Genomic DNA, 20,949 nt, shown 5'->3' with positions numbered 1-20,949 from the left:
GGAAGCTGAATGTTACAAAATAAGGATTTCAAATTTACAGTTTTTGTGACAATTCTATTTCCATGGAAGAGCTAAGGCGATTGGAGAAGTTTCAGAGTGTTGTATCAGCCATTACTTCTCACGGTTTACTTTCTTCTTCTTCTTCATCTTCCGATCCAGCCTCCTCTCGCTTCCTTTCCAGTCTCGTCCTTTTCCTGGTAACTCAAAAGCTTTAGGGTTTCGAATTAAATCTCCACTTTGACACTGTGATATGTACTGGGGAATTCTGATTTCATTTCTTCTTTTCAAGGTACAACCTTGCGGCGACCTCGATATTGGTTCGAAGCTCGGTCTAGCCTCTGATTTCTTACCGAAAGTAAACAAGCTAGATTTTTTTTTGTTTCTTTTTCCTTGAAATCTAGATTCTCCTTTTTCAAAGTGTTTTTTTTTTTTTGCTTCATTGCGTAGATAACTGGACCTTTCCTAGAGGAGATATCGATGTCAATTCAGGGAGACAATGAAACGAAACCTGTAGACACAAGTTCAGGTTCTGCTCTGCATGGACATCTCAGTTTTTGATGTTTCTATATCTCAGTTTCACCTCACTTGGTTTGCCTGGTTCGAAAATGTATTTGGCTGAGTGATTTTAAAACTAGTGTTCTATTGTGATAATGATGTCCTCAACACCTGTAGATTCTCTGCAATTTTGATTTGCTCCCAGAGTCTTTTTAGTAGGGTATATAACTGCGTTTCATTGTTGAATTTCCATGTAGCAGAGTCCCAAAAGAGTTATCTGAAGAGGAGTGTCATGGACAATATTGATCCTTACACGTCACAGAAACACCAACAAGTCGTGCCAATGCTCAGGCTTGATGCAATGAAAAGAGCAAACTCTACACTTGAGGATTTCGTAAGTCTTTCCTCATACAAGGCATTTCTATTTTCTGTCTTGGCTGGTTGAACTAGTTTAATAGATAACGGGAGATTGGTTTGTGTAAACAAACGAAGCAGGAAAATGAATGAAGAATAAACTTCTTTTCTGAGTTCTGCAACTTCTCTCTCTCTCATGCTTTCTGAATCTGCTGTCTTAGTAATTGCCCATATCCTGTTGCAGTCCAGGTCTTATTTCATGTTCCACGGCTTGGATATTAACGAGCCGCAGTCAATATTCAGATACTTACCTGTGCTTTCATTCACAGAGAGTTACATATATCAGGTAATAATTGTGTAATTTTCCCTCATTTCTCAGATTTTCCGTGTTCGGTAAAGGTGTACACTGCAACAATGTTACTGGAATCTAAGATGTTTTGTTTCTGTTAGATGGATGCTCTTAATGAGAAGATAGTCAGTGAATCAGCTTGTGGATCCCAAGTCACTGTAAGATGGCATGTGTGATATTTAGGAGTATGGGAATCACCAAATCGAATGTACAACCTAATGGTTTGAGATGCAGTATTCAAGTAATGGATGGAATGCTGAATCACGAGTTCTGTTTGAAACTGATCCATTGAAGCCGCTCGGAGATCTGCTTGAACGCGAGGGTCTTTTGACACAAAGGTATGTCCTTGAGATAACTTCCGTTTTTTACTGGTTTATCAGCAAAGGAACAAACAATAGCACTAATAGATATTAACTATTTCGTGGGTTAGAATACAACAAGAATTTAAGTCGGGAGAAGAGTATTGGGCGTTAGAAAGAAGGCTTTGCCGTGTTCTTTCAAACAAAAACAAGGTAACTGGTCAAGTTATGTCGTCAAACATTTTTTTTTTTGCTACTGTTTCATCTGATATCATTAAAGATCTGTCTGGAAGATGTGATGAGAGCAATTCATTTGAAGTCTTTTGATTACCGGGTGTTGAATCTTCTACTATACAAGTTGAGAGGAGAAGAGGTAAGTAGTACATTCATGTGCCTTTTCTTTTGTTTCTTTTCTTAATGTGAACTCATCATATTGAATCCAACATTTTCCACTTCTAGTATTTGATACATGTCTTGTCTTCTTACTTTGGAACTGTGGAAAAAGGTGAATGAGTTGCATATGGACTTCTTGTCAATCTCAGAGTTCCTGGTTGAAGTAGCTGATGATCTGTACGCTTTCTTTGAAAACATATCCATCTACCCATAAACACAAAGTTTGAATCTTTCAGAATCTGAGTAGTTTTTACTTTTGCAGGTTCGATTACGAGGTTAGCTACACACTCAAAGGACAGAATTCCCGTGTCATCGCGAATCTCTACTGATCATCATAACTCGACATGGTTTCTTGTAGGACGATGTGGTCGAGAACCATTTCAATGTATTACGAATGTTTGTGGGGATATTCGGCCCATCGAATGCACCCACTGAGCTGGTAAAGAAACGTTAATAACTACAATCAGTCAACGTTTCTCTCAGAAGATCTTTAGAGCTCATTTGTTTCTCATTTTTCACAGGCGAAGCAGATATCGGAAGCTGAAGAGAAGTATGAAGAGATAATGAAATCGTTGGATCCACATTTGTCTTCTAATTACAAAAGAAGATGTGAAGAAGCTACTAAAGAAGGTGCTAATATATTGTCCAAATTCCATTTTTTTCTTCTTCTGTTGACTTACTACTGACTTCAATGATAAGAAAAAAAAAGCTTAGGTGGGAAAGTTTGTGGGCATTCGCTGGGAACATGGAACATACCGGCGGTTATTTCCGACGAAGAAGCATACCGAGCTGCTCAACGATAAAGTTAAGGTTATATACCGGTTTAAACCGGGAATGGGAATTGGGATGAGTAACGTTTTTCATCGTATCCTTCGCCGAGACTTGGTTAGGCGTAAGCTTGTGACCAAACAGCTGAGCCGTCTCTGAAAGGGAAAATATGTAGAAGAGTGTGGGACCTACGTATCAAATAGGAGACAAAAGCCATTGACTCTTAGAATTGGATCATGCGATAATAATTTCAGCTTTTTTTGTTTTTTGTTTTTTTTTTTTTGCGATCTCGTTGTGTTACTGTGAAAGTCTTCTCTTTCTGCAGATCTTTTTTTTTTTTTGGCTACACAATCTTTATTTTGTGTGACTTCATTTATTTGTTTATTTTTAATTTTTTTTTAAAGAGAGAATTGCGACAAATCAGGTAACGTGGAAAAAGATAGTCACAGAACGCATTACGCGTTTCTACGGAACGTAAGTTTCACAACCTTTATTTCGTATATTGTTATTTTCCCACATTGTTCAATTTTATATTAGAAACGATAACTTCAGAATTAAAATGTTCCAAATTTCACGGGTTTAGGTATATGGATATTCCCTGTCCTTCCTGAAGAAACAAAACAAAAACAGAAGCTTTTCCTGGCTTCTTTTATTTCTCACTTATTTTATACATTTATTTCAAATCATAGTATTATTCAAGAAGCCATACAAAAGTCGATGCCACCATAAATTGTAAACGAATTTCTCCTTTATAGTTTGGTATGAGCAGTATTTAAGGTTCATCAATGGTCCATTCCGTATACTATTCCTTTTAATTATTATGTCGACTAAAACTTTGTTTATTTATAAATAGTAATCATTTGGGTGGTTACTTATTAGTAGTACTTTTACTCCAAGAATTAGAAATAATAGGAAAACTTCATTTCTTTTAGAAGAACTAATTTTCTAAAAATGATAAAGAAGATGAAACATAAATTACTAAATATTCAAGAAATAAATGGACAGTATAAATAGAAATGGAGTAGTAATGAAGGAGAAAACGATAGTGCGAAAATTGTTGGAAAACAGCAGAAAGAGACGCATAGATGTCCAGAAAAAAAAAAAAAAAAAGAAGAAGACACGCATATATTATAGACTTATAGTATTAAGGGCACAGATGCTCACATTTAATAACATAAGATTGTTGAAAATATTAAATGAAGCAGTCAAAGTGATAAAAATGTGGCATCCTCCTTCTTCTTCATTTATTGATCTTGGAATTTTTTACCTCTTTCCCCCTTTTGTTTGAAAATCAAAACTCAGTCAAAGTGTGGTTTTTACTACTATTGCTACTCAGTAATTTCCCTATTTGCTTACTATTTTCTGATGATAAAAGGAAACCCAATCTCCCTATTCGCTTACTGTTTTCTGATGATAAAAGAAACCCAAATTTGATGTGTCAGTAAATAGATACTTACCGGTGAAACGTTATTCGACTCTTTTTTACATTTATTGGGAAAGCTAGCATTAGTAATCAATCACTGTGGAACCATGAAACAATTAGAAGTCTAAAGCTCTTGGTATTAGCATATTGACTCGAGATTCAAGGATGCTGGTTGATTAAATGGAGTCAATGGACGATGAACAAAAAGCTTTAACTATTATGGTCCTCCTCATTAGTGTGGAGATACAACCAGCACAAATGAATTGAAATTCAGCTTATGCAATACACAAACTTATATTTAAATGTAGTTTTTTTTGTAAATATAGTAAACTGTAGTTGGTTTAAGCAATTAGAAGATCTTCCATCAATTTTTGAATCCGAATGCAGTGTTCTTTTTGAAGAAAAACAACAAGTTTTATTAAGGACACATTAATAGTTCTTTATAAAAAAAAAGAAAGAATTTATGAACTCAAATTTGAAAAATTAAATTATATATTCCTCTTCAGATCGAAAGCGTCTTTTAGAAGCTCAATACTGATGACAAAACATTAAGTTATTGTATCTTGCAATTTATTTTAGATCCGATGAATTGAACCAAGGACATTGAACAAACAAGAAAACAAAACAATAACGAAATAGAAGAAAACACATAACCAACGAATAATATTTGTGAAAACACATATATCAGTTCATTATAATTAAGAAAGATATATATAGTTACGAGACTTTTAAAACTAACAAACACAGGTAAGGGCATCTCCAAAGGCAACCTCAAATCTTCAAATATGAGGTTTTGTTCAGGCAACATTAAAACCTCAAATTTTGAGGTTTTGAAGTGGGAAGCCCTATACCTCATATTTGAAGATTTGAGCCTCAAATTTGAGGTTACAGTTTTTTATTTACATTTTAGTCCTTAAAATTATATATTTCATAAATAATCATTTTATTTTTAATATTTATCATTTTAATCCAACAATTTTATATCTTATTAATATTTTACATTTATCTTTATAAATTTTATATTTGCATATAAAATAAAATTAAAAATAGAAACTAAAACTAAAATTGATCATATTTGAAAGCATTATGAAAATAGTTTTGTTGAATAATCTGGTGAAATATAATCATTTATAATTTAGTTTTTGTGTTTTCATTATTATGTTTTTGTAATTTTATCTTATAATATAATGTTTCTGTGGTTTGTGATATTTTTTATGTATGTTTTCGGTTATTTATAAAATTATATAATTTTTATTGATAATGATTAAAAGTAAGGATTATAGTGCAATATTTTAAATTTTATGAGATTAGATTTGAGGTTTTGCTTTTGGAGACAAACACCATCAAACCTCAAAGTCAACCTCAAATTTGAAGTTGAGATGCTCTAAGAGACTTTTACCACTAACAAACACAATTTGGCTAACAATGCTTATTTATTGACCCAATTTTTACCAGGGATTTTATAATGAGATCTCATTAAACCCGGATTAGTCGTTAGTACTAGCGAAACCGAAATGTGAAGTCACCGTCAATCAATCAAATAAATTAACAGAGCATGTTTTGTTCCAATATGAGATGTAAAAATTTGGTCAAAACTCAAAACTAATGAACAATGCAAAGGAGTTAAACGAAAATTAAAAAAGAATAAAACGAAATGAAAAGAGAGAAGAGAGGAAAGATTGAAGTGACACATAGAAAGAAGGCTAGTTTCTGAGTCCTCTCCTCTGATATGTATCCTCCTATTCTGTCTCCCCCACTCTGTCTTGTTCCTTTCACCTTCCTTTCGAAATTACCATTTTACCCTTTCTCTCTCTCACCTTAAAATTTCTCCATCTCACTCATTTCAAACCTCTGATCCAAAAGCTTCTCCTACTTCATCTCTCTGTTTTGCTTTCAAAGTCTTGAGATTTCAATAGACCCACATGAAGTTTCGTCCTGTCTGATAATTCCCGAGTTCTAAAAAACAAAAATGTTCACTATTTACAATACTAGCCTCCTTCTCTTCCTCCTCCTCGTTTTCCTCTCTCCACAAGTCTCATCCTTTCTCCAACCTGTCCAGCCTCCGAATTCTCCTCAAGTAATCAAACCCATCTTTCACTCAATTCCCTCAAATCAATTCCAAAATCAATCACTTTCCTCCATACTTTCATTTCGACTGATCTAAAGTTGTTTGCTTTTTTTTTATGATTCAGGTGGTTTTGGTTGAAGATAAAGCAAGATTAGGTTCGACACCACCGAGCTGCCACAACAGATGCAATGGCTGCCATCCTTGCATGCCCACTCAAGTTCCCACTCTCCCGAGTCGCTCCCGATTCACCCGAGTTGACCCGTTCTCCGGCCGATTCGTCCGGCCTCCTTCGTCTCTAACCTCCGTCCTCGATCAGTACTCTAATTACAAACCCATGGGATGGAAATGCCACTGCAATGGCCACTTTTATAACCCTTAATTCATATATCCTCTGCTTCCATGATCTCTCTCCACTTTTTTTTTTTTTATTACTTAAAAAATTGATTTTCTATTTTTGAGAGCAGATGTGTTCTTTGCATTCTTTGTAAATGTAGGGCTCGATTTGTAAATAATCAAAAGTTCTATGATTATTTTTGATGAACATCAAAACCGCTAGCATTGGCATTGGATATGGTATCGCACCGATAATTGCATTTGCAGAGAGCTACGGAGAGATTAGAGATAGCTGTAACTACTTACTTGCGTCATTCATTTCTTTCAACACTTTTTTTGCTTTTAATTTTCCAATTCATTAAATTAGAGATATCTGTCTTCTTTGATTCCTTAACGTTTGCATGTTCACAATTTATTTTCATCAGCTTTTTCAGCTTTTAGTTTTTTTCTACTGACAAATCCTTTGAATAAATCCTTTTGAGCAAAAAAACGATAATTAACTAATTACTTCACGTTTTGTTTTTAGTGAATTAGATTTGATTTGAATGGAACAACACACTGTCAAAATTTGATTAATCAATTTTGTCTCACCTGCCTCGATGTCCTACAAGTCACTGTTTGAGCCTCTTCTCGTGAATCTTCTGTAGACCCATATCTGAGTAAGGCTTCGTAGTACAATTATTAACATCGCTTTAATTTTAATTGACTTTGTTGTTTTATTATAGCTCTACAATGAGTGTAACGATGGTGCAACGTTTTTCATCATGAAACAAAAAGTTAATTATCTAATCTACGTTGAATTTTGTTTGTTCATACCTCGGATGCTGCTTCATGTTTATAAATTTGCTTTATCAAATCAAAAGGAAAAAACAGAATGCATTAAACTTTTGTTGAACCAAAAAAAAAACAGAATGAAGTAAAAGTCATGATGAGTTTCGTTTTATTAATAAAGCACATAAACAAACGCCGTGTTAAGCGGAGTTTAGTTTATTTTAATAATCGGCGGCGACAGCAGAGAGAGAGTCAAAGAGTTGTTGGGGTTTGGAGAGCATCAGCATGTGATCCCCACCGTCGATCGCGTAGACTTTTGAGACGCTGAAGTTATCAATCATCCAACGAATAAAATCACACGGAATGGCTTTGTCTTCACTACCCATTATGTAAACTCGTCGCACCGAACCATACCCTTCCTCACTAAACTTTTCTTTCTTTGATAAATCCTCATTAAAAAACGACCCTTGTCTATGCAACATTTTTGCCAGCTCGTAATCCTATTATAACACGCAAAAATTAAATCATCATCTCGAAAGATTATACATACTATATAGGGAAAGGGAACCAATATTTTCAAGCATATTCTTTTAGCATATAGTCTCTCTAGATCATCTAGGGCCAGTTTGTTTTAGGTGCTTATAGAGTGGTTTCGGAAAACATAAATTATTTGTCCCAAAGCGAGTTTAACTTATAGTTTTGTGGTTAGTAAATACCTGAACAGGACATTCTTGGTAAAGACGATTCTTCATGAATTTAGGTCCCATCTTTAACAAACTCATTGTTCCATTTCTTGTTTCATGGGACGAAAATTCACAGTCTTCTAAACCGCCAGACATCTCCATATACTTTTTCATCAACAAGAACAAATAATTAATTTTCTCAAATACTATGAAGTTAGTTTCAAAGTGGGTATTAATTTATTGTAAACCTTATCTAGCACGTAAGAGGGCACGTGAGTTGTGTCGGGCAAGAAGGCGTTGACGAACACAAGAGCCTTAACTTTCGCCGGGAATTTGTCGGCGGCGAGAGCAACGTTAATGCCTCCGAAGCTGGATCCAACAAGAATCACCTGTTCATTCTCTGGGAGAGCTTCGATGGTTTCGATCAACGGTTGAGAATATTCGTCGAAGGATTCAACGGCCTGGATTGGCCTTGGGTCGATCCCGGAGGCAGCTAGTTCGACGGCAGTGACGCGGTGGCCGGCGGCTTCAAGGAGGGGTTTGAGCTTGTACCAGATCCAAGCTCCATGAAAAGCGTTGTGAACTAACACAAAGTGTTGTTTTCTCTCCATCGACGATTTTTGTTTGTTTATTGGTTCTTAGATTGATTGAGAATACATGGGGAAATGAGGTTACTATATAGTTGGATAGAGTTCACATGCGTTACGATTTTTTATGATTTTTTAATGTTATATGACATACGTCGAGTCTGTTGAGATATATAATCATAAAAATACATCAGTCTTATAGAAATGTTTGATTTCTTTATTGGTGTGTGAATGTGTTTTTGGAGGTATAGGTTTATTTCTTGATGTATAAACTAGACGAGACGTCTGTTTGTTTGTATACGAATTAGTGATGTACGCGATCAGTACGTGTCATATACAGTACACGTAGAAATAATAAATACGCGTACCTATAATTAATCCAAGTATCGGGCATGAACTAAACATGATTATAGTTTATATAATCACACTCCAAATATCATTATCAAAGTTAGTTAAATTAAATTATAATTACAAGTTGCACGCAGAAAAAGCAGTTCGTGGACCAACATCGGATTTTTCTTCAGACATCGCCATTAGCGAGAGTGATGATAATTGCGATTTGCCAAACAAAAGTCTACAGAAAATTAATCGAAAAGACAAAAGCTTTTCACTTTCTCTTTCAGCTCTCTCTGTTTTGTTCTCTTGGTTGTATCTCCCTGAGTGAATCTTTTGAGCATCGATTTTTTTCTTCTTTTTTTTTTGGGTGAATTTTGGGATTTTTCTTCTCCGGTACGAGGTTTTGGTTTCATATTCTTTCCTTTTGCCGTTGCCTAAATCGGCCTTATTCATGGGATTTGAGAAAATTGGTCATTAATCGTTCTGGGAAACTGAGCAGGTTCATGTTCTAGCACATCCCCCTTTGACTCTTTTACTATGCGAAGACTTTCCGTTTGAATAGTAGTGGAATCTATCCTTGTTATCTAATTTCTGTATACCCAAAGCTCTTAATTGTAGCTATTTCGGTTGAATTTGTCAATTAATATTCCGCTGTTATGTGTCAGATCCATTGAAAGTAAGAATTTTTTTTTTTTTTTGTTTCTGACGTTGTTTAACGTTTCTTGTAGATGGAACAAGCCCAGTTTATGAGATGAGATGTTCAACTTCCAGAAGATGGCTATGGTTTTAATTGTGTTGATATTTGCCTGTTTATTGTCATTTGTGTCACCAGATGCTCAAGGTGATGCCCATTTCTTGGTTTTCTTTTTGTTTATTTTGTTAAGATGTTTATGTATAATGTAAGAATTCAGATCTTGGAGGAATTGACTTATGGTTACTCTCTTACTCTTTTGGTTTCCCACATTTCAGGGGATGCGCTGTATGCGTTGAGGATATCGTTACGTGCATTGCCCAATCAGCTAAGTGACTGGAACCAGAATCAAGTGAATCCTTGCACTTGGTCCCAAGTTATTTGTGATGACAAAAACTTTGTCACTTCTCTGTAAGTTGATGATAACATTCTGAACTAGTAACTGTTGTTTCCATACGAGTTCTTTTTGTTTACATTTATGGCATTTGTAACCGCAGTACCTTATCAGACATGAACTTCTCGGGAACCTTATCTTCACGAATAGGAATCCTTGAAACTCTCAAGACTCTGTAAGTGCCCTAGAGTAACGTTTCTTTCTGTCTGAGATCCTACAACATGTTTTTTTTCTGAGCATTTTGTTTCTATATATAGTACGTTGAAGGGGAATGGAATCACGGGTGGAATACCACCAGACTTTGGAAATCTGACTAGCTTGACCAGTTTAGATTTGGAGGACAATCAGCTAAGTGGTAGTATACCATCCACTCTTGGTAATCTCAAGAAACTTCAGTTCCTGTAAGTAGTTTTGCCTCCCAGTGCTTTTAAATCTTGCACATGTTTTTAAACATTTAAGACATAGAAAAGGATTGTGTGTGTTTTATTCACCGTTTATTGGCCAAGCAGGACCTTGAGTAGGAACAAACTTAATGGGACTATCCCGGAGTCACTCACAGGTCTTCCAAACCTGATAAATCTGTATGTTACTTTGTTCTCTGTGTTTATGCTTCCCATCGTTTTTGAATTATTTCCTTGTCTTGTTCACATTGTTTGAAAAATACGTTTTACAGTTTGCTTGATTCCAATAATCTCAGTGGCCAGATTCCTCAAAGTCTATTTGAGATCCCGAAATACAAGTAAGTTCGACTACTTTAGGTGAATCTTGTTTTTTTTTTTTTCATTTCTTTTAGCAGTAATCTGATATGGGTTTATCGACTATAGTTTCACGGCAAACAACTTAAGCTGTGGTGGTGGTCAACCTCACCCTTGTGTATCTGAGGTCGCTCACTCAGGTAACTACGTTACTGTAAATTTCAACCGATTCAAAAGTATGAAAGAATCTCTGTTCTGCTCTGATAACATTTAGTCCGTGGTGCCTAATAGGTGATTCAAGAAAGCCAAAAACTGGCATTATTGCTGGAGTTGTTGCCGGAGTTACAGTTATCCTCTTTGGAATCTTGTTGTTTCTGTTCTGCAAGGATAGGCATAAAGGATATAAACGTGATGTGTTCGTGGATGTTGCAGGTCTCTAATATACCCATTGGAAACCTTTTTTTTCCACCGTATATGATTTTTTGATATGTTATGATGATGAATTTGATATCCACATTTGTGAAATAAAGATTGCTAAAATCTTAAAACTTTATCTATATTTCAGGTGAAGTGGACAGGAGAATAGCATTTGGGCAGCTGAAAAGATTTGCATGGAGAGAGCTCCAATTGGCTACAGATAACTTCAGTGAAAAGAATGTGCTCGGTCAAGGAGGCTTTGGGAAAGTTTACAAAGGAGTGCTTCCTGATAACACCAAAGTCGCTGTCAAGAGATTGACAGATTTCGAAAGTCCTGGTGGAGATGCAGCTTTCCAGAGAGAAGTCGAGATGATAAGTGTAGCTGTTCACAGGAATCTACTGCGTCTTATCGGCTTCTGCACAACTCAAACAGAACGCCTCTTGGTTTATCCCTTCATGCAGAATCTGAGTCTTGCACATCGTCTCAGAGAGATCAAAGCTGGAGACCCGGTTCTTGACTGGGAGACCAGGAAGCGGATTGCCTTAGGAGCGGCTCGTGGTTTTGAGTATCTTCACGAACACTGCAACCCGAAGATCATACATCGTGATGTGAAAGCAGCGAACGTGCTACTAGATGAAGATTTTGAAGCAGTGGTTGGTGATTTCGGTTTAGCCAAGTTAGTAGATGTTAGAAGGACTAATGTGACAACTCAAGTTAGAGGAACAATGGGTCACATTGCACCAGAGTATCTATCAACAGGGAAATCATCAGAGAGAACAGATGTTTTCGGGTATGGGATTATGCTTCTTGAGCTCGTTACAGGACAACGCGCGATAGACTTTTCGCGTTTGGAGGAAGAAGATGATGTCTTGTTGCTTGACCACGTATGTATAATCATATCACCTTATAAATGGCTTCTCTCAAGCTCTATTTACAATAGTCTTTTGTATTTTGTTTTGTTTTTGGGTTTGGACAGGTGAAGAAACTGGAAAGAGAGAAGAGATTGGGAGCGATTGTAGATAAGAACTTGGATGGGGATTATATAAAAGAAGAAGTAGAGATGATGATACAGGTGGCTTTGCTTTGTACACAAGGCTCGCCGGAAGACCGACCAGTGATGTCGGAAGTTGTACGGATGTTAGAAGGAGAAGGGCTTGCGGAGAGATGGGAAGAGTGGCAGAACGTGGAAGTCACGAGACGTCATGAGTTCGAGCGGTTGCAGAGGAGATTTGATTGGGGTGAAGATTCAATGCATAACCAAGACGCCATTGAATTATCAGGTGGAAGATGACCAAACATCAAATCTTCATTTTACTGTAAAGTTTCCAACTTTTTTGTTGTTTCGTTTATCTGGTTCGGCGGCGGAAGTGTATAATATGTTTTGTTTCATTAGCTATCTTTTGACATTGAATCCTTCGAACAGAGTTTTGTTATTGACATCCCTTGGAGTCGTGCAAAATGCCACTAGAGATTTGCCAAAAATTATCATGATAATCGATTTCTTGATCTAATGATAATATTATAAGAATCGTAATATGACAAAACCCAGTATTAACGTATTCAGATTAAGTAGTTACATCTGCTAGTGAGTAGTGACCGTGTAAAGGGAAAAACTAATAAATACGTCGTAGACATATAACAACTTGAGAAGTAGGAAACAATGAGTTTCAATAATACTGTGCATTTTTCTTGAATGATGAGGAAAAAACCTTGATTTTGCAAGTTTCAAACTCTCATTTTATGCATGCGTTACATGAATAAAACATGTATGTAAATATTTACTATTTAGGGATAGCAGTGATCAAAATTTTTTTTTTTTTTTATCCTCGATTGTGAGGGTTTAAATCTAGATAATGATGAACTGAATACACAAATTAATAGACTGTATCTGGTTAATCGATGTATAAAACAAAAAACTGATTAAAATATCCAAAATATATTTAGATTATTAAAAAAAAAACAAGTGGACAAAAGAAAATGGATAAATAGCATATATTATGTCATTATCCATTTGGATACGGATGAAGTACAATACCCTAATTTTTCGGGGGAATTCGATCTTTGCCCAAGAAGGCAAAAGACTCAATGAGTGAATTATTCTTTAACCTATAGAGAGATCACTTTATCTGACATCACATATTTATTTAATTATTATCAAGTATCCTACTTGGCCTTTTTATATTATCGTTAGCCAGCCGATCACATGCTTCTTCATTTCTTTCATTATTTGTCCTCGGCAAACCAAAAAGATATAGATGATCATAAATATAAACTTCATCAACATGATAATGAAACAAATCAACATTTAAACTCTGTATAGTGTTGGCTTTAGTTTCGACAACTCGACATGTGAAACCCACCTGTTCTTCACATGTAAATTAGCATACTGTATCTTTATTTTGTGTGCTCTCTGCTTAATTATTATTACTAATAGTAAAAATCAAACATAAATTAAAGATACACAAACTTGGATAACATCTATAATTCATACATGATTCGAGTGCTGTAAACAGGGAAAGTAAAACAAAAGATCCAAATAATTAGTAAAAAAACCCTAATTACAACTACAAGTGATCCTCCACTTCACAAAATCATCTATATATATATATATATATATATATATATAAAACTCGGCGATGGGTACAAACTTATGCTAAAGAACAATGATAATAACACGCTGTACATTCTACAACATGAGCACACATATATCATGTGTCTACAATATATATAGATACATATATATGAAAATAAATTCTTCAACAAGCACAGTCCCAAGAGTAAATTCGATTTTGAGTTCCTCAAACAAACCTGAAAAGACAAAGGCTAAGCAATGTCGGAAAATATGGAATCATCCAATAGGTGATCAGGCCATGCAGCTGAAGCTGAAGCTCCTGATTCTTGACAGCTTGAAGAGGTGAGATTGCTATTGACATCTTCAATAACATATTGGTTTCTAATCAGATCATCACTCACAGCAGAGGAAGGATCAAGAGAAGGTAGCAAACTCTGAGTTGAGCTGGAGGGATCTGAGAGCCAGATTGGAGATACGGGTAGGTTGGTTTCTCTTTGACTGAAGAACTTGAAGTGATTATCATCAGGATTTTGTGGGAAAACAGGTGATGGTCCGATGTTGGAATTTAGGGTTTTCAGGGATGGTAAGCTGTTGAAGTCCTGAAGATAGGAACCGAGGTCGAGATTGTTGCTGGGGGTATTGGAGGTTTCTTTGAAGGAGGCAATGGAGTTAAGGAGTCCGAGAGTGTCAAAGTCATTAGGGTTAATGTTATTATTCATGGAAGGTGGTTGAAGAAGGTATTGGAACAATTGGAGTTTGGCCATCTCGGTTTGGAGTTTCAGCATAGTTTGCTCTTGATCAGTTGGAAACTGTTGCTGCACATCAACAATACCTCTTAGGTTAGATGAGAGAGAAATGAGCTGAGATAAGCTGGAGAAGATATCGGTTCTTGGGCGATGAGTCATTGGGTCAAAACCCATCTGAATCAGCTTTTTCTTCAAATGGGTGTTCCAGAAATTCTTGATCTCGTTGTCTGTTCTCCCCGGTAAGTGGTTTGCAATCGTTGACCACCTTATAAAATTATCATCAAAAGCAATCAGTATAAGATAATTTGGTACACAAAGCCGTTGACTCTTAAATCAAAAGAACCAGATGATTACTTGTTTCCAAGAACTGCATGAAGATTCAAGATAGTCTGTTCCTCGTCCTGAGAGAATTTCCCTCGCTTGATGTCAGGTCTCAAGTAGTTCGTCCATCTTAGCCTGCAACTCTTTCCACACCTGTTAAGACCTGCACAGAGAAAATGGAAAGATATACAGTCACATACTCAGATTCATAAAACTTTATTAAAATAAGCTTTTAACAAGAACACAAAGCAGTACCAGCAAGCTTAGGAAGAGCTCTCCAGCTACTATGGCCATGTTTTTGGACATAGTTGACAAGTTTCTCATCTTCGTCAGGCGTCCAAGGACCTTTCTTGAGACCAGAGTCATCACTGCGAGGAGATCTTCCCATGTTCGCTGATCTCCTGTATCTAATTAACAACGGTCTCTTCTCTTTATTCTTCCTCCTCTTTACTTGTTATTTCTCTGAGATTTGGTTGCTTGCCTCCTCCCTTCACAACCACTAACTGCTTCTTATTTCTATTTATATTAAACCTAGCACCCTTTCCTCTTCATATCATGTCCATTCACCACGTGCTTCTTTCCTATTCGCGTACCAAAACAACCATGTCACTTTCACCTTTCAATTCCATTTTTCTATCATTTTTTTTTTCTTTTGTTTTGTTCTCTCACATACGCATTTCCTTACCAATGCGAAAAAATCATTTCTTCTTCTTGTCTCAAAGCAAAATCAGTATCATCTCGGGAACAGCCGTCTCCAATGGACATACCAATTGATGTCTTATTTGTCTTTAATTGGGAAGCAGTTCATTAGTAGCTATCACTATAATAACCCTAGTGCCAAATCCTGCATTTGTCAAGGAGAATAACAACACATAGTTATTACTTGGTCTCATCACATTCCAATTATTCAAATGTACATATTTTCAATAATTGAGACGATGATATAGGTTATTTGAGGTTCCTGCTACTGAAAGATTCCACAAAAAAGAACACACAGATCAACCAAAACAAGAAGGTTTTATCATCATCTTTCTTATGAAATCCATAAAAATCTTCTCCGAGTAGGTGATGATGGAGGAATAGGGCAATAAAAGGAATTTGACAGGAGGAAGAAACAGTTAGTTATATTTTTTAATCATTGCAGACAAATAAAAAGAGAAAGGATTTGAAATAGAAGTCAGCGCCAACAACACATGGCAACAAAAGGGTGGCTAAAAAGACATCTCCTCTGGCACGCAAAATAGGTTTCCTCGCATCATCCATTTCCGTGGCTTATTAGTTATTACTTATTTGTATATTTAATATTTCATATGCAGAGCTATATATATATATTATTACTGTATTTTTTTCTTAATATCAGTTAAAAGCTAAGATCAACCAACCAAACAAAATTCAAGCAATGAACCCTAAGAGCTACTGTCTCTGAAGATGAAAAAATGTTTCAAGAATATGAAACTAAAATAAGTCCGGAGAGATTATGAAGAAAATAAAAGATGCATAGTGGGTCTAATATGACTGTAATTTCTTGTTAGACACATTATGAGAAAGTCCTGTTATAGAAAATTTAGGTAATACTTGCAGAGATTTCCATCCCCTAAAATGATTTTTCTTTGAAGAAAAGATACCAAATGAAGAAACGATACCAAATGAAGAAACCTGCAACAGGAAAAGGATATCATCATTACAAGAAAACTTATCGACATATGTTTCGTATCATTTTGTGGCATTAAATACTATTTGTAACAAAACAAAATATTGTTTTCACAGATTATGCTAATAAGAACAGCATCATGGAAAGTTTTAGGGAAAATTACTTGTAACAGTGGAAAACGTTACCATTACATGAAACTCCATAGTAATAGTTCTTATGGGTAAGTAACCAACCATATATCATATTCTAGCTCAATTCAACGAGGATTCTATTGCTGAAAATTTAGAAAGTAATTAATAGTAATGGAGAGACAAATATGGAGGACAAGGTAACAGTGGTAAATTTTGGTATTATCAAAATAAAAACTTACTGTTGATGATGGTGACAAGGCTTGATGGGACAGATTTTGACCATTAGGGAGGAGCTGGTTAGGGGAGAGGTGGGTGCACAAAATTATCTAAATCTCCACCATATTTTGAAACCTAAAAGACTTTCTCCCTCCGCCTCAGTATTGCAACCAATGGCAGATCTTGTCTTTTTCTTCTGTGTCTTCTATATAATGAAGATCACAGATTTCGTGCAAAGTTCCAAATTGAAAGACATAATATCAAGAAGCAAAATTTAATTAAGAAATTAAATATAGAAAAATCAAACAAGAGGATGTTTTACCAAATGAGGGTGTCAAATCTGTCAGTTTCTAGAAGATATTTTAGTGTATGCAGTAACTGTAGGTGAAAATGAAATATGATACTCTGAACATCTTCTGTATGGATTTGCAGTACCATATTGTCTTATACATTCACTGCAAGAATAACCACATACGAATACGCATGAGGCTTATCAAATTAACATTGCCTACAAAGAAAACTTTCCTGAGCATAGTTTTTGAATTATAGACCAGCATTTAAGTAACTATATTTGTAATATTTTCATGTAGAGAATGTAGAGCCATATTAGAATACAATTAATAAAAACTATCATAGTAATCTCATGAAAATCCAGGGAAGCATCCGGATGTCAATTATATAGTTTCATTTCATGTATCCAATATTCCAAAATTTAGATAATTCCAGGAGTTTAGAGTGGTTTAAGCCTATACCATTATCATCATACTAGGAAAGATAAGTCTACGAATATCAAAAAAGAGTTTACAAAAAAAAGCAGGGAATTCGTAGTATTAATTAAATTCGGGGAAAGACGAATGAGAATTGCTTGTTGAATTAGGGTTCCACGCAGAGTGGACCACACAGTCTCGAGTCGAGGAAGCAGGTACAGAAAATACTAAAGAATTAAGGAAGGCGCTAGGTTCTTACAAAAGTATTTATTATGAAATATATGTGATGTCACTTAAACCGTTCTTTTCCTCTAATTAAAAAAAAAACTTGGTTGTAAATGTCAGCTAAACAACTGAATTGCTTCTTCTCCTAAGTTTCTAACCAACGCGTCTAAAAGCTCGGACTTTCTATGCCATGAATGAACATATTTAGCGACTTTATACCTATTGTATGTAAATCTGAAAAGCATGACAGGAGTTCATTTACAGGAATACACCTTTAATCAACCTATACTGAGCATTTTTCAACCAACTTATAAATTCCACAAAATCGATATAAGGTAAGAGAAAACACACAATACGGTGCGTAGGATTTATCTGCAGTAATACTAAACTCTTGAAACTTACACAAGTCAGAGAGAACCAAGATGCTCGTGTTTTGGATATCATGAGGTTCCTGAAAAATAATAAAAAAATGAGACACATGTGTAGCATCACACACATACGCATGCAAACGTACGTATATATACGTATATATAATCTTCAACATCCTCCTTTTCAACTGTTCACATAGTAGCAACCTTAGTGGAATACAGAAATGGGGCCAGCTTTATCTTTATCAGATCAAATTAATCGTGGTAACGTATAGAAAGGATTACTTTTATGTGATAGTGGTCTAAAAGGCATTAATCTTTACAATTCAATATAATATTCAAATCCCGAATATGAAAAACAAGAAATCACCATTCAAAATCTTCTTGCTTACTCTTCATTTAGAATACTAAATTAACACATTCTTTTCTCAACCGTTACGCCCAACATTGCTGGAGCATCTGGTAGAAAAAGCATCGTCACAAGAAACCTAACAAATCAAAAGGAAGAACGAGAATGTCTACCATCAATTTTATATTATATGAACTAAATTGTGTGGTTTCAAGTGTTGTTTTTGTAAACTATCAACCACTAAATGTCATTTTAAGTCGCTGAACTTCTTTTGTCGTGGACATCGTTTTACAGCTCAAGATAGTAAAATACATGGATGCTAACCATGGAAGAATATGCCATCCAAGAGCTCTACATTGGATGCAACAATGGTATATATCATTTAGCAAGATATGTTTATAGCAACAAGGATAAACAGATGAAGAGGGATTTGAGTAAAGTTTTTACTAAATGCAAATCTACAGAAGAAAACTATAGAGGAATGCGTAATTAATGCGTTCTCTCCTACGAACAAAATTACTCGAGGACAATCTAGGTCGTACTTGTAGTTGCGAATTTGAAGATGCATGCACTTAGTAGTTTGTCCTACAAAATCTAGAGGAACGCAATATATGGAACGCAGAAATCAACAATCTATCAGATTCAGAACTTCAACGAAAATGAAAAGAAGATATGATTTCACGATGTCGTTGTTGAATAAGTTTCTCTATTTCTTCAATACTAAGCTGAGCCTTAGAAAAATATACCGCCATATGAAGTTCAGAATTTTATTTTACCAGGAATTTCAAAACGATAAAATCTCTTTTCCGTTTCTGTTCAAGAGTTCTTATGTATCTCCACGCCCCTTTAAGGTATTCATATAGTTTTGCTTTCTGGGACTATTCCTGCCATGGAAAATAGTTTCATCAGACACTTTATCTTGAGCTCACTGCAAATCTAAAAAGAGTGTTATACTACTTAAAAGCATGTTTAGGATAATTTAATCTCAGATTTGTTAAACTCAATTTAACAAAGCCCAAACTGAAATCACCATATAGAAAGCCCATGAGCTCAGAGGCAAGAAGCAGTAGCTATCAACTAATAGGAAATTAGTCATGCAAAGCTAATTAGGCATCGTAAACTAATAAAGCAAGCCAGCTATGTGTTTTATCGGGAACTCTACACATCTATCATCACATTGGTAAATGAAAATATAAAAAGTATTTATATACTAATAATAACCAACCACTATAGTATAAATAAGCATCATCTTTGCTCCATCTACGGATCTACCAAATAAGTAGAATTAAAAGAAATGTGTTTAGCATCCAAAAAGGATTAGTAGTGGCTTTCTCAACTCGGTTCCTGATTTAGTTTACCAAGTAAGTAGTGCCTTCTCACTAAAAAGCTTTTTATAGGGGTTTTCAAAGCTCCCCCTTCAGCATAACTAATTATGGTTAAAAACAATTCATGTATATCTTTATCGTTTTCACAAATCCTCACTAACATCTAGACAACTAAAACATATAAGATACCTTTTTTGAAATTCGAGCTTTACTATGAAAAGGAGACGAAGTCAGTACAACTACAAAGTATAAACCAAACAAACAAGGATTTTTTTCACTAAACAATCTTAAAATAAGTATAAAAAGTCCAGCTTTCACCTTGACAAATGGGGGACAAAAAGGCACAGCTGAAAAAGTTAATTAACTTTACCAGTGATCATGTGATAAAGGTGAATAGGTAGATTTTGTCATCTTTTTCATGAATGATGTGCTTGAAAATATGATATTCCCTAGACAGTCCCTTTAAACCACCAATCAACATTGCTCAAAACCAGTGATAAAACCATAAATTTTGAAATACTTTTAGTTGACCTTAGTAAGTTTGTCTGTGCTTGGAGCAACCACATTTGGTTCAATAAGATTGTACTGAATGAGTATACCAGTGATTAGACGGATAAATGGGAAGAAGCATTTACGAACCTCTCAGAATCTAAGTGAGTCGCTATGCAACTCGCCATGTTCTTCGAGTTCATTGTTTCCCTCGCCAGCAAGCATCAAGCAGAAGACAAAGAGAAAATCTGAAAGACCCTGCAAAAATAACATTGTTGCTTTTAAGAAGGAGGTATCTAAAGCAAACAGGCTAAAGTATTTGATCTTTTCACGAAAGTGTAAGAGTTTAAAGACAAAAAAAATAAAGACTGGGGAAGCTTTTTGCATGAAAAAGTAAGTCACATGGCCTGAGCCAAAAAGTACGAAGATCTCTGCATGAATATATACGTAAGAATAGGATACATAATAGAATAATCTTGACAAAAGCATCATAAAAAGTTGTGCATAACTCTAAAACACATGGTTGGGGTTGGTAAGTCAGGTCTTTAAAATGAGTTCCAATAAAGAAAATAAAGCTATCCATGAGCAAATTCACCTCATAAGTTGCCTTTAGATCTGCTCTTTGTCCTAAGCCTTTTGTACTTATTCTAAATTGGTAGCACTTAACATTAAGGAAACACTGACCTATCCCTTAAAGCTTCAAATTTGTCCCTATCTTTTTCAGAAAACACACAGGAGTTCTCCCTAAACTATATAATAACACACAAATATAAATATAAAAGATTTGATGCT

The 20,949-nt window shown here is 35.3% G+C and overlaps 5 protein-coding genes across 7 annotated transcripts; 3 read left to right on the top strand and 2 right to left on the bottom strand.

Moving 5' to 3' along the window:
- The first annotated feature begins 57 nt into the window (after positions 1-57).
- Positions 58-3,084, top strand: LOC18019136. Of its 3 annotated transcripts, none has more exons than XM_024155689.1 (14): positions 58-197; positions 290-355; positions 448-526; positions 756-889; positions 1,094-1,195; positions 1,300-1,356; positions 1,433-1,536; positions 1,629-1,710; positions 1,778-1,870; positions 2,003-2,067; positions 2,153-2,165; positions 2,249-2,329; positions 2,412-2,520; positions 2,605-3,084. In XM_024155689.1, exons 1-14 carry the CDS (start codon positions 63-65, stop codon positions 2,691-2,693), a joined length of 1,209 nt encoding a protein of 402 aa, XP_024011457.1. In that variant the 5' UTR covers positions 58-62; the 3' UTR covers positions 2,694-3,084. The 3 variants fall into 3 exon arrangements, with proteins under 3 accessions (XP_024011457.1, XP_024011456.1, XP_024011458.1); XM_024155688.1 differs by having other exon boundaries at positions 2,590-3,084; XM_024155690.1 differs by having other exon boundaries at positions 2,600-2,621.
- Positions 3,085-5,783: 2,699 nt separating this feature from the next.
- LOC18019135 (EPIDERMAL PATTERNING FACTOR-like protein 1) lies at positions 5,784-6,640 on the top strand. Its single transcript, XM_006399462.2, has 2 exons — positions 5,784-6,158; positions 6,274-6,640. Exons 1-2 carry the CDS (start codon positions 6,051-6,053, stop codon positions 6,526-6,528), a joined length of 363 nt encoding a protein of 120 aa, XP_006399525.1. The 5' UTR covers positions 5,784-6,050; the 3' UTR covers positions 6,529-6,640.
- Positions 6,641-7,410: 770 nt separating this feature from the next.
- On the bottom strand, positions 7,411-8,585 carry LOC18019134 (alpha-hydroxynitrile lyase). The gene is made up of 3 exons (XM_006399461.2): positions 8,185-8,585; positions 7,970-8,101; positions 7,411-7,753 (listed from the first exon to the last, which is right to left on the bottom strand). Exons 1-3 carry the CDS (start codon positions 8,545-8,547, stop codon positions 7,475-7,477), a joined length of 774 nt encoding a protein of 257 aa, XP_006399524.1. The 5' UTR covers positions 8,548-8,585; the 3' UTR covers positions 7,411-7,474.
- A 446-nt stretch (positions 8,586-9,031) lies between these two features.
- LOC18019133 (probable LRR receptor-like serine/threonine-protein kinase At5g10290) lies at positions 9,032-12,449 on the top strand. Its single transcript, XM_006399460.2, has 11 exons — positions 9,032-9,358; positions 9,588-9,700; positions 9,829-9,961; positions 10,048-10,119; positions 10,202-10,345; positions 10,454-10,525; positions 10,618-10,683; positions 10,769-10,839; positions 10,931-11,071; positions 11,205-11,941; positions 12,034-12,449. The coding sequence occupies exons 2-11, from the start codon at positions 9,616-9,618 to the stop codon at positions 12,346-12,348; spliced, it is 1,836 nt and encodes a 611-aa protein (XP_006399523.1). The 5' UTR covers positions 9,032-9,358; positions 9,588-9,615; the 3' UTR covers positions 12,349-12,449.
- A 1,384-nt stretch (positions 12,450-13,833) lies between these two features.
- LOC18019131 (transcription factor MYB92) lies at positions 13,834-16,810 on the bottom strand. Its single transcript, XM_006399459.2, has 5 exons — positions 16,718-16,810; positions 15,382-15,540; positions 14,952-15,277; positions 14,730-14,859; positions 13,834-14,640 (listed from the first exon to the last, which is right to left on the bottom strand). Exons 3-5 carry the CDS (start codon positions 15,082-15,084, stop codon positions 13,881-13,883), a joined length of 1,023 nt encoding a protein of 340 aa, XP_006399522.1. The 5' UTR covers positions 15,085-15,277; positions 15,382-15,540; positions 16,718-16,810; the 3' UTR covers positions 13,834-13,880.
- Between the last annotated feature and the right edge of the window lie 4,139 nt (positions 16,811-20,949).

This window comes from Eutrema salsugineum, unplaced genomic scaffold, assembly GCF_000478725.1.
Source record: "Eutrema salsugineum unplaced genomic scaffold, Eutsalg1_0 scaffold_2, whole genome shotgun sequence".
Classification (NCBI taxonomy): Eukaryota; Viridiplantae; Streptophyta; class Magnoliopsida; order Brassicales; family Brassicaceae; genus Eutrema; species Eutrema salsugineum.
The sequence above is the reverse complement of the archived record's forward strand: the minus strand, read 5'-3'. Positions and strand labels throughout refer to the sequence as shown.